The following is a 12510-nucleotide window of genomic DNA, read 5'->3' on the forward strand; positions in this document are numbered from 1 at the left end:
TCCCTAGCACGGGGTAGCATCATGGTAGGATCAGACACCCTAACACAGAAATGTGTTCGTTTTAGGGCACCAAACTGTAGGTGCACACCCTCCTCTGAGGGGAGGTGCAGGCCCCACTTGAGGAGCATCCATGTCACCAGAGACCACGGCATCAGCTCTGTCTTTTCTGAATACTGTGGCCCTGGCACAGCCCACTGGCTCCATCACCCATCAGTGTGCACAGGGAGGAAACACTGACCGTCTTCCAGGGCACAGGGAGCGCGAACTGCTCAGAGCAGAGCACCTGGCCTGGAGCTGACACATAGCACTACCCACCACCCTCCCACCCCGCATAGCTAGGTTCAGAAAAGGACAACCCAAGTCCCAAAGTTCTCGCGCCCTGCCCATGTAAGTGACGCTGAGGTACAAAGGGCCTCAGGACGTGTCTGATTCAAGGAGGAGAGGGACGGTGGCTAGTTTTGAAACCCACAGAAGTCACAGAATTAAACCTTTTTGACCTTAGTGATCTTTAGACTATGGAAATGGCTGGAGGCTGTGCCCCACGTCTCTCACGGCTACAAAAAGGTCTGTGCAGTCAGTCCTGGCTGGGGAGCAGCGCCCACCCTGTGTGGGGCGCAGTCAGGCCTCACACTGGCCTGCTGGGCAGCACTGGGCAGGGTGGCTCTGAGGGGGAGGCACACAGACCATGCTAGTCATGCTCTTTTTTAAACAAAGAAAGTGGACATACTTGCAGGGGAGAACCCGGACAACATCATTCTGCTTGTAGCTCTCTATGCAGACAGCACAGTGGTCAAAGTCCGGGTCTGTTTCCTGAAATGCAAAGCACAGGAACCAAAGTCACATGCTAAAGCCACAAGTGCATCAGCAGAGCAGAAACAAACCAAGGAAGAACTTCCCTGTAGCCACTACCAGAAACAAGAACTTATAAAGTGAAAGCTTACAGAAAAATTTAATGATTCCATTTGCTTAACTATATCACGCCAAATTATATCTAAACCAATCTATTTTGTCTTTAAACTGTGCTGTAACAATTAACATTAATTGTTTGTGAAACATCTTAAGAGGGCAGAATTCTGATTTTTTCCAAGATTCAAACCAGCTGTGACCCTGGACAGGCTCACATCCTGTCCCCACTCCTGCAGCCTCTCTCTCTGGCCTGTAGGCATCACTGGGCACCCTCCACAATTGGTGCTGGCCAGGAGCCCCCAGAAGATGGCCCTGGAGACCCGCTCCAACGCCAGTCACAGATCTGTGGTTCAGACCTCGTGGGCTCAACTAGATGCTGGATCTTTACTGAGTCAGGAAGATTCAACCAGGTGTTTGGTCATCCGGAGTACCTGTCCTTCCTTCTCTGGTTTGGGGACACGTGTCCCTGAACTGTCATAAAATGGAGCATCTCCAGGAACCTAAGCTAGGAAAGGGGATGCTGTCTATCGTGCCAGCTCTTGGCACATCTAGGAGATAACATGGAGAAGTGGTGTGCGTTTTAATAGGGAAGCCGGCCTGAGGGACAGAGAAGGATGGAAGTTAGGTGGTTCCTGGAAGCCACTGGACTGGGAAGGTGCCTTAGCAGGGCTGCCCCTCTGCTTACAGCGCTGTTGGTGTGATGCTCCTTACGTGTCCTGCCAGTGTTTTTATTCTTCTCCTAGAGTGAGCAGTGACATTTACTGACAATGTCTTTGCCTTCTGGAGCAGTGTCAGAGAAAGCAAGTGAGGTGGGGTTGAGGCAGTGGGAATAAAATGAGTTGAGTCAATAAAGTGGTAAAACTGAGGTTAGAGAATCACCTGAAATGATTCTTCCAAGATCTTTGTTGAAACCTTACTTAGAGTTGGGTGTGGAGCAGAAGACCATTTTGGTTTTATGCTTCCAGAGGTGGGATTGTTTCATTCTAGGTAACTCTGACTACAGGAAATGCAGGTTCTCCTTTTAAGTTGTTGTTTTGTCCTTCCAGAGCAGGGGTGGGGCCCCAGCATGACTTGCGATCTGACTGGGGGCTGTGTGAGCAGCCTTGGCCACAGCCGCTATCACCACCCCGCTGATGCAGGCCTGTGTGCCTGACACCCTGCCCTTGTTGTCAGTTGCTTAGCCTGTAGGGAAAGCCCCTGGTAACCAACACTCCATTTAACTGGTGAAGGAATAAAACACAAAGGAGATGTGGCAAATGCTCAGAAAGCAGAGCAAGATGACACACTTTCCTGGCTCCTTAGTATTCTTCCTCAAAGCACACGAAGCTTCAGCAGAAAAATAATGCCGGGACTGGCGCAGCTGGGGTAAATAAGTCATCCAGTGGAGTTACCAATGGTCAGAGCTCAGCAAGCCCAGGAAAGGCAGCACGCCGTGGGAGGCCCTCCAGGGCACAGGCTCACTGCAGAGACGGCCCCCATGAGAAGCCGGTTGAAAGCGAAGCATCAGACACAACGATCAGGGCATATTCTCTCCCATCAAATCAAAAGCATGATGACTGTCTTGTTTTAATTGAAGTTGCTCCATTACTTACTTTATCACCCTTTTTCACTGTTCTGGTCGTCAGCTTGCTGATGGCTTTCTTGGCTGCATCTCCAAGGCGACGCTATAAACATTGCAAAGAAAAACAGACATTAAGTGCAAGGTCTCTTGAGTAATGTTTTTTATTTTAAAATAATTAAATGTGTCATGTCCCTCATATCCTACATCACTCTCCATGTCATAGGGTTCTAAAAAACCAATTATAACCGAGAGGAGCTGGCAGTTTCCCTGTAGATTCAGTGTTCTGGGTGAGTGATTAAAAAGGGAGTGTAATTAAAAGGCCAGATGGCACAATCAGTCCTGCATTTGTCCTTAACAAGCGCTGGAAACACTGCAGTGTTATCAAAATATCCTTCTGGTGCATGTCAGAGCTCCGCTCCCTCTCTGCTCTGTGGATGGCCCCTGACTGAGCTCTGTCTTGGTCAAGGGACACCCTCCAGCGCTCCCTGAAACAGCTCATCATGTTACCCAGTGCCAGATGTGGTCATGAGTGCTGCTTTTGCCTCTGCTGCTGTGTGATCTTAGGAAGGGACACACAGGTGGAGTCACAGAGGGGCGCAGTCAGGAACCCCTAGGGTTGCACTTACCCAGCACTGCCAGATACCGAGAACCCAGGATGATACGACAGTGTACCTCTGATCTTGTGAAGCGAACTGAATTGGGCTCAGCCTAGTACAACAGAGCGTGCCAGGGGCAAGGCAGCACAGAGGAGCCCACCTCCTGCAGGCGGAGTGGTGGGGGATCTGGGGAGTGATGCCCAGCTTGGAATATGGAGTAGGAAGGCATTAGATAAGGAAAAACATAAGGGCTGCAAGGGGAATTCTGGACAGTCTAATAAAGTCAAACAGGTGCGAAGTGAGGGTATGTGAAGGAAATTATAGTTTAATATAACTAGGGTGAGCATTGTTTTATAGTTCAGATTAAAATGCTTTCAGTCAGACGGCCCTGTTAATAATTACATGCGAACAAAAGGTTGGAAACAGGCACATGGTGACAGATGGTCACTAAACTGTGGGGGCCAAGAGAAGAAGCACCTTGGATTCTATCTTGAGTCATAAAAACCTAAGAACCTTAGGGGGAATTTAATATATGCAAAGATAACTTAATGAACCTCTTTGCACCTGTCATCCAACTTCAGTTATCCTATTTTATTTATATTTTTCTCTATTCTCCTTCTTTATTGTATGAGATTTCAGAGCACATCACAAGCTTGTAAAACTGTACCCATCAAGTCTTCACTATGCCTAACAGACATGGGTGTTCATTTGGTGCCACTGTCTTATCTAACAGAATTAACAATTAATCAATCTTACCAAATACTCAGACTCTCAAGTCTCCTTTAATCTATGAGAGTCCCCTCAATCACACACACACACACACATATATATGGAGGGCTGCCAGGCATTTTATTTATATATATGTAAACATCAGCCTTATGGAGGTATAACTGGCGTATAATGAATGGCATATGTCGCGCACAGCATGTTCTGAAATGACCCATGACTCTGTCACATGATCAGGACAGTGCATGGACCACCCATCTTATTCCCTTCTTCACCCTTCCACCCCACCCCCTATGACTTCCTTTCTGCTACTGTAGTTTCTATTTTTACCAGTTTTACAGAAATGCAATGTACTATGTTTTGTATCATTTCTTTCACTCAGTATAACTATCTTGAGACTAACCCATGTTGCTGAATATATCTACAGTTCATTTCTCTTATGCTATGCAATATCCCACTGCATAGGTATACTGCAACTTCTCTTTTTATGGTTGGCGGGATATTAGTATTGTTTTCCAGGTTTTGATTCCAATAGCTACAGCGGAATACAACATTCTTTACTTGTACAAGTCTTCAGAAGGACACATGCTTTTTTTTCTGTGGGGTAAATGCCTATGAAGTAGGGAAGACTGGTAATATAGTAGGTGTGTTGGACTTTTTAAGATGCTGCCAAAGTGTTTTCCCAAGAGAGTGAACTATTTTTCATTTCCACCAGTGGCATATGACTATCACGGGTCCTCCTCACTCGTACAGCATTTGGTAAGGCTGGTCTTTTTCATGGTGCTGTGGTATCTCACTGTGGCTTTAATTTGCTTAACAATGATGAGCATCTCATGTGCTTGACATCTGAATACCTCCTCTGGTAAAGTCTGTTAAAAACTTCTGCCCATTTTTCTGAGTTTATTTTTTTATTATTGACCTGAGAGTATTTTACAAATTCTAGACAAAATTCCTTCTGCATATTATTTTTTCTCACTCTTTGGCAGTTTTTAATTTTGGGGATTTATCAATTTGTGGACTGTAATCTTTGCCTATCCCAAGGTTACAAGGCTTTCCATGCTTTCCAGAAGTTTTATCATTTTCGGTTTTATATGGAGGCCTCTGACCCATTTTGAGTTAAGTGTTGTATATGGTCTGAGGTTCTGTGGTTTTTTTTGGGAAGGGCATGTGATATACAATTGTTATAGCACCATCTGTTGAAATGGCTCTCCTTTCCTCATTACACTGTCTTCATACAGTGGGCAAAAATCAGTTCCCCATAAATGTGTGGGTCTATGTCTGAACACTATTTTGTATGATTTTGTGCCTATTATTAAGTATATTCACACTCTCATTTCATCAGCTGTGTAGCCAAAAAAAAAAAAAAAAAAAAAAAATTTGTAATCTGGTAGTGTTAGCTCTCCAATTGTTTTTTTTTCCAACAACATTTTGGTTGTTCACGATCCCATAAGAATTTTAGATTCAACTTACCAATTTCTACTTAAAACACCATCTGGGATTTACAACACTGAGCCTTCCCCTAAACACTGTGTATCCCTCTATCTATTTCTTGTTTAAATTCTCTCAGCAATGATTTAGTTTTTTTTCACTGCACAGGTCTTGCACATCTTTGGTGAGATCTCAAATAATTTTCTGCTTATGCTATTTCCTTTTTGATGCTAATGAAAATGGTATTCTAAAAAAATATTTCAATTCCCATTCATGGCTTATATAGAAATAAAACTGGCTTTTGTATACTGATCTTGTCTCTCTCAACCTTGCTAAACCCATATTGGTTCTAGCAGCTTTTTAAGAGACTCATTCAGATTTTCTGCATAGACAATGATGTTATCTGTGAATGAAGTCGGCTTTACTTCATTTCTAAAAATGGCACTTCCCTTTCTTCTTTGTTGTGTTGGTTAAAAGCTCGAGTACAATGTGGAAGTTAAGAGCAGAGCAACAGAACTTTGTTCCTCATCTTAGAGCATTTAGTCTTTGGCTCTAAGTACCATGAGAGCTGCCAGTTTCTCATGGGCGCTCCTCATCAGCTTAAGGAAGTTATCTTTTATACCTGCTTGCTAAAAGCCTTAAAATCCAGAATAGATATTGAATTATCCTTTTTACATGTTGTTAAATACAACTTACTAAAATTTTGTTCAGATTTTTGCATCTATGTTCAAGAGGGACTCTGGTCTGTAGCTTTCTGTCCTGTAATGTTTTTTTGTTTTGTTTGTTTTTTGTTTTGGTATCAGGATGATGCTGTCTTCATAGGATGAAATGGGAGATATACCAGTCTTTTCAGTTTTCTAGAGTTTGTGTAGAATTATTTTTTTCCTTATATGTTTGGTAGAAATAAACAGAAACCAACTGCCCAGAGTTCCCCTTTGAAATTACACATGCAGTTTCCTTGAGCCATATAAAGCTATAGAATTTATCTCTTTTGTCTTGAATAAGTGCTGGTCATTACTGTCTTTCATGGAATTTGTCCGTTTCACAGAAGCTGTCAAATTTATTGGCACAAAGTTGTTCCTAACAGTCCCTCGTGGTCCTTCCAGTCAGCAGTGATGCCATCTCTCTCATTTCTGACATTGCTGGCTGATGCCTCCTCTTCCTCTCCTGATCAGTTTGGCCAGAGGCTTATCAATTTTACTGATTTTCTCTAAGAACCCCCAGCTCTTGGAGTTACTGATTTTCTCTATTGTTTTTCTGTTTTTTTTAGTTCACTGACTACTGCTTTTTTTTTATTCCTTTTCTTCTAATTACTCTGGGTTTAATTTGCTCTTCTTTCCCCAGTTTGAGATATTAATTTCAGACCTTTCATCTTTGGTGGCATCTTCAAAATTTAGATGTACTGTTTCATTTTCATTCAATTCAAATGATTTTCTGATTGTCCATTCGATTTTTTTCTTTATCCCATAGGTGATTGATAAATTAGTTAGTTTCTAAATATTTGGAGTTTTCCCAGATATTTTTGTTATAGATTTTTAATTTAACTCCAAGTGGTCAGAGAGAACATACTTTGTATGATTTGAATCCTTTTAAATTGATTGAGACTTGTTTTATGGCTCAGAGTATACCTAAAAAAAAAAACCAACGTGTATGTATTCTGCTTTTGTTGGATGGAGTGTTCTATAACTGTCAATCAGGTTAAGTGAATTGATTATGTTGTTCATATCTGTTATATATTCAGTGATCCTTTACTTATTCATTCAGTTATTGAGAAGGGGTACTGAAATCTATGACTAAATTGCAAGTCTATTTCTCATTGAGTTCTATCAGTTTTAATTTCATATTATATTGAAGCTTTGTTAGTAAGTGTGTAAATGTTTAGGTGTGACGTCCTCTTACTAAATTAACCATTTTATTAAGAAATGACTTTACCCCTGGCAACAGTTTTGCATATTAATCACTACAAATTAATATAGACATTTCAACTTTATTTTGAATTGTGTTAATATGGTGTACCGTCTTTCATCCTTTTGATCTATTTGTATTTTTATACTTAAAGTGCATTACTTAAAGGCATCATATGGTTAGGTCTCTCTTTTTTTTTAAAGAGAGAGAGAGAAATGGAGAGGGAGGGAGGGCGAGGAGGAGAGACAGGAATCAATTTGTTGTTTCACTTACGCATTCATTGGTTGATTCTTATATGTGTCCTGACTAGGGATCGAACCTTCAACCTTGGTGTATCGTATCAGGATGGTGCTCTAACCAACTGAGCTACCTGGCCAGGGCTGGGTCTACTTTCTTTTTATCCAATCTGTTAATCTCTGCTTTTAATTGGAGGTATACAATATAACTATTGATATGGTTATGTTTAAATCTATTATCTTGGTATTTATTTTCTATTTGTTCCATTTATTCTTTACTTCTTTTTCTTTTTTCCTGTCTTCTCCTGAATTAAGTCATTTTTAATTGTGTTAAAATATAAATAACAAAACTTGCCATCTCGTAAGTGTACAGTTCAGTGTTATTAAACACATTCGCATTATCAGGCAGCCAACACCACAATGCATTCCCATCACACTTGTAAATCTGAAACTGTGTCCACGAAACCCTAATTCCCTACATCCCCCAGTTCCTGGCAACTGTCATTCTACTTTCTGTCTTTATGATTTTGACTATTTGAGTACCTCATATAAGTGGAATCATACAGTATTAATCTTTCGTGGCTCGTTTATTTCACTTAGCATATTGTCCTCAAGTTTCAACTGTATTACAGCTTATCACAGAACTTTCTTCCTTTGAAAGGCTTAATAACATTCCACTCTACATACAGCCTACATTTTGCTTATTCATTGAAGTGTCATCCATCGACGAACACTTCGGTTGCTCCCATGTTTTGGCTATTGTGAATAATTCGGCTATGAACATGGGTGTACAAATATCTCCTTGAGACCCTACTTTCAAGTCTTTTGAGTCTGTATCGAGAAGTGGAATTGCTAGGTCATAGGGTAACTTTAATTTTGGGGGGAACCTGCATGCTGTTTTCCACAGCAGCTGTACATTTTACATTCCCACCAACAGTGCACAAGGGTTCCAATTTCTCCACATCCCTGCCAACATGTATTATTTTCTGTTCTTAGATAGCAGCCATTCTACTGGGTGTGAGGTGGTATCTTACTGTAGTTTTGTTTACATTTTCCTAATGATTAGTAACATTGAGCATCTTTTCACGTGCTTACTGGCTATTTGTAGATTTTTGGAGAATGTATCTTCAAGTCCTTTGCCCATTTAAAAAAACTGGTGTTTGCCTTTTTGTCGTTGAGTTGTAGGAGTTCTTTATGTATTCTGGCTATTATCCCCATATCAGATATATATGAATTGCAAATATTTTCTCCCATTCTCTGGGTTGCTTTTTATTCTGTTGTGTTCTTTGATGCACAGAAGTTTTAAATTTTGAGGTGGTCCAATGTCATGTAGCTTTCTCCCTTTATTTGTTCTAAGAGTTTTACAGTTTTAGCTCTTATATTATGATCCATTTTGAGTTAATTTTTGTATAAGGTAAGGGCTCAACTTCATTCTTTTGCCTGTGGATATCCAATTTTCCCAGAACCATTTGTTGAAAAGGCTGTCCTTTCTGCATTGAATAATTTTGGCCCCATGTCAAAAATCACTTGACCATATATATGAGTTTCATTTCTGGGGTCTGTATTCTATTGCACTAGTCTGTCTATCTTGATTCCGGTGCCACAGTTTTGATTACTGTAGCTTTGTAGTAAGTTATTAAATCAGGAAGTGTGATATCTCTAATGTAGGTGTTTTTAAAGATTATCTGGGCTATTTGGGATCCCTTGGAATTTCATATGAATTTTTAAGATGTATTTATTTCTGCAAAAAAAAGTCATTGGAACTTGGGTATGGATTCCACTGAACCTGTAGCTCACTTTAGGTGGTACTGATGTCAAAAGAATCTTCATTATCTCAGTCCGTGGACACAGTGTGTCTCTCCATTTATTTGTGTCTTCTTTCTTTTTTTTTTTTAAGTATATTTTATTGATTATGTTGTTACAGTGGTCTCAATTTTTTCCCCTTTGCTCCCCTCTGCCCAGTACCCCCCTTTCCTCCAGCAATCCCATCCCCCTTAGTTTATGTCCATGGGTCGTGCATATAAGTTCTTTGGCTTCACCCTTTCCTACATTATTCTTTAAAAAAAAAATTACTTATTTATTTATTTATTTTTAGAGAGAGGGGAAAGGAGAAAGAGAGGGATAGAAACATCGCTGTGTGGTTTCCTCCCACTTGTGCCCCCAATTGGGGACCTGACGTGCAACCTAGTTATGTGCCCTGACTGGGAATCAAACCAGTGACACTTGGCTTGCAGGCTGATGCTCAATCCACTGAGCCACAGCAGCCAGGGCTTCCTATATTATTCTTAACTTCCCCCTATTTTGTACCAACCAATTATGCTTCTTAATCCCTGCACTATTTCCCCATTTCGCCCCCTTCCCCCTCCCAGCTGATAACCCTCCAAATGATCCCCACACCTATGATTCTGTTCTTATCCTGGTTTGCTTAGTTGGATTTCATTTTTATTTTTTAGATTCAGTTGTTGATAATTGTGAGTTTGTTGTAATTTTAATGTTAATAATTTTGATCTTTTTCTTAAGTAAGTCCCTTTGACATTCATATAATAATGGCTTGGTGATGATGAACAACTTTAGCTTTACCTTGTCTGGGAAGCACTTTCTCTGCCCTACCATTCTAAATGACAGCTTTAGTGGATAGAGTAATCTTGGTTGTAAGTCCTTGCTTTTCACCACCTTGAATACTTCTTGCCAGTCCCTTCTTGCCTGCAAAGTTTCTTTTGAGAAATCAGCTGAGAGTCTTATAGGCACCCCCTTTCAGGTAACTCTCTGCTTTTCTCTTGCTGCTTTTAAGAGTTTCTCTTTATCTTGAACCTTTGGCATTTTAATTATGATGTGTCTTGGTGTGGTCCTTTTTGGGTCTATCTTATTTAGGACTATCTGTGCTTCCTGGACTTCTACGTCTATTTCTTTCACCAAATTTAGTGAGCTTTACTTCATTATTTTCTCACATAACCTTTCAATTTCTTGCTCTTCCTCTTCTCCTTCTGGCACCCCTATGATTTGGATATTAGCACATTTAAAGTTGTCCCAGAGGTTCCTATGCTTCTCCTTATTTTTTTCAACTCTTGATTCCTCATTCTGTATCGTTTGACTATTTTTTCTTCCTTATGTTCCAAATCATTGATTTGAACCCTGGTTTCTTTCCCTTCAACATTGGTTTTATGTGGATTTTCCTTCGTTTCATTTAGCATAGCCTTCACTTCTTCCCTTAAGCGTTTGCCATAGTTAAGCATATCTGTCAAGCCTGTGAGCATCTTTATCACCAGCGTTTTGAACTCTGCATCTGTCAGGTTGGCTATCTCCTCATCGCTTAGTTCTCCCACTGGAACCTTGATCCATTCCCTCTTTCGGGCCATACTTCTGTGTCTCCTCATCTTGACAGGATCCTGTGATTGTTTGCCTGTTATAGGTAGAGCTGTCGCACCTCTGACGTTGTAAGTGGCGGAGCCTTAGGTATTCGTCAGCAAGGGTGACTCGTTTCACCATGGTTTGGTGCTGTATGTGGGGGAGAAGTCTGAGAGGGAACAATGCTGCTTGCTCAGCACGTGCCCCTTTTCCAGGCACTTCTCCCACTTCCACACCAGACTGGTGCTTCTCTAGCTGTTGCCCTGGCCATTGTTCCCAGAGTGGGTGGGTCTGCGGATGTTCTAGAACTGTAGGGGCCCTTTAAACAAGCGGACTCTGCTGAGAGACCAGTAGTTTCTTCCTCTGCCCCAATCCCCACTGGTTTGCATAGTCAGAAGCAATGAGGTTTGATTTTTCCCAGCGGTGGAACTGCAGCTGTGCAGTCTCATCTGGTGCTGGGAGTGTTCCCCAGGAGTCCCTCCCTACTTCTTAACCCTTTGTGTGCCAACATCGCTGTGAGCGACGCTGACAAATTTTCCCAAAAGTGCCAGTGTCGCTCCCAGTGACTCTTTTTTCGATAGCTATAAATGTAAATAACAATGGTATAATTCATATTTTATGTTTTGTTCTTTTTTTTTGTACCTCAGGTTATAAACTGATATAACTTTTTCTCATGTTGATCCACAACATGGTGAAGCAGGTCGATCTGCCCCTTACAACTCAACAGGAGTGACAGCTCTCCCTGGGACATGGAAGCAAACAAACACAGGAGACTTCCGGCCAAGATGGAGGCCTAGACTGACACGCTCCATTCCCCTCCACTACTAAGAAGGAATACAACTACTGCAAAACCAGAAATAACCAGAAGTTCCAGGAAATAAATGGAAGCCCAATGTATGAAGTTATAAAGAAGTGGTGCCCATCTGGACAGGTAGGAGGGGAGAAGCCGGGGAGGAGAGTTCAAGCTGTGCTGTCTGCCACAGCAGCAGCGACAGAGGCAGGACAGCGGTAAGCACAGACACCCATATTTAAGGGGAGGTGAGAAGCGCCTGGGGAGCACCCCCAGCTGCAGACCAGACCCATCAGCTTGTGATTCCAAAGCTGGGGAAGGCAGACCTCCATTGCCTTGGACTGTGAGGCCAGGTGGGGGTGGGGACGGAGGAGGAGGTTCCTGGTCTCCCACCCCCAGAAGAAAACGCCACAACATGGTGAGAAGGTTTGCCCGGTTGTGACGAGTGCACGGAGCTCCACCCCCTATAGCGTAGGAGGTGTGACAGCCCTGCCCAGGAAGCAAAGGTAAACACAAAATGGTCAGGATGGCACAGATCATGATAGAGATCCTGGTGATGCAGCTGACCAGATGGCAAATATCTGATCTAATGAAGCAGCAGATAGGAAATCTTTCTGAGGCTCAGTTCAGAGCTTTGTTTATAAAAATGGTTACAGACCTAACAGCAGATCTTAAACTAGACAGGGAAGGAATGATGGCTAGTCCTGCTGAAATGAACAAAAACACATACGAAACTAGTGGTGAGGGAAAGAAAACCAGGGATCAAATGAACAGATCGGAACATAGGAAAGGAACAGTCAACCAGTGCAGAAAGAGGAAACTAGAAGTGAGGAAAATGAGGAGAGGCTCAGAAACTTATTGAATAGCTATAAGCGGGCCAACATCCGAATCACAGGGCTGCCAGAAGGTGAATAAGAAGAACTAGAAATTGAAAATTTATGTGAAAAAATAATGAAGCAGAACTTCCCTAACATGGGGAAGGAAATAAGACTTACAATCCAGGAAGCACAGAGAGTT

At 41.9% G+C, this 12510-nt stretch overlaps 1 protein-coding gene across 3 annotated transcripts in view; it reads right to left on the reverse strand.

Moving 5' to 3' along the window:
* RNF130 (ring finger protein 130) overlaps nucleotides 1-12510 on the reverse strand; it is a 102773-nt gene that overhangs the window by 17562 nt on the left and 72701 nt on the right. For all 3 annotated transcript variants that reach the window (XM_090290446.1, XM_090290445.1, XM_090290447.1), the window contains exons 4-5: nucleotides 2499-2570; nucleotides 728-810 (exon numbers count right to left, since the gene is read on the reverse strand). In XM_090290446.1, the coding sequence (XP_090146572.1) occupies nucleotides 728-810; nucleotides 2499-2570 (155 nt within the window). The remainder of the gene's footprint in view (nucleotides 1-727; nucleotides 811-2498; nucleotides 2571-12510) is intronic.

Source organism: Furipterus horrens, unplaced genomic scaffold, assembly GCF_987537825.1.
Source record: "Furipterus horrens unplaced genomic scaffold, mFurHor1.1.pri manual_scaffold_10, whole genome shotgun sequence".
In the NCBI taxonomy this organism is placed as follows: domain Eukaryota; kingdom Metazoa; phylum Chordata; class Mammalia; order Chiroptera; family Furipteridae; genus Furipterus; species Furipterus horrens.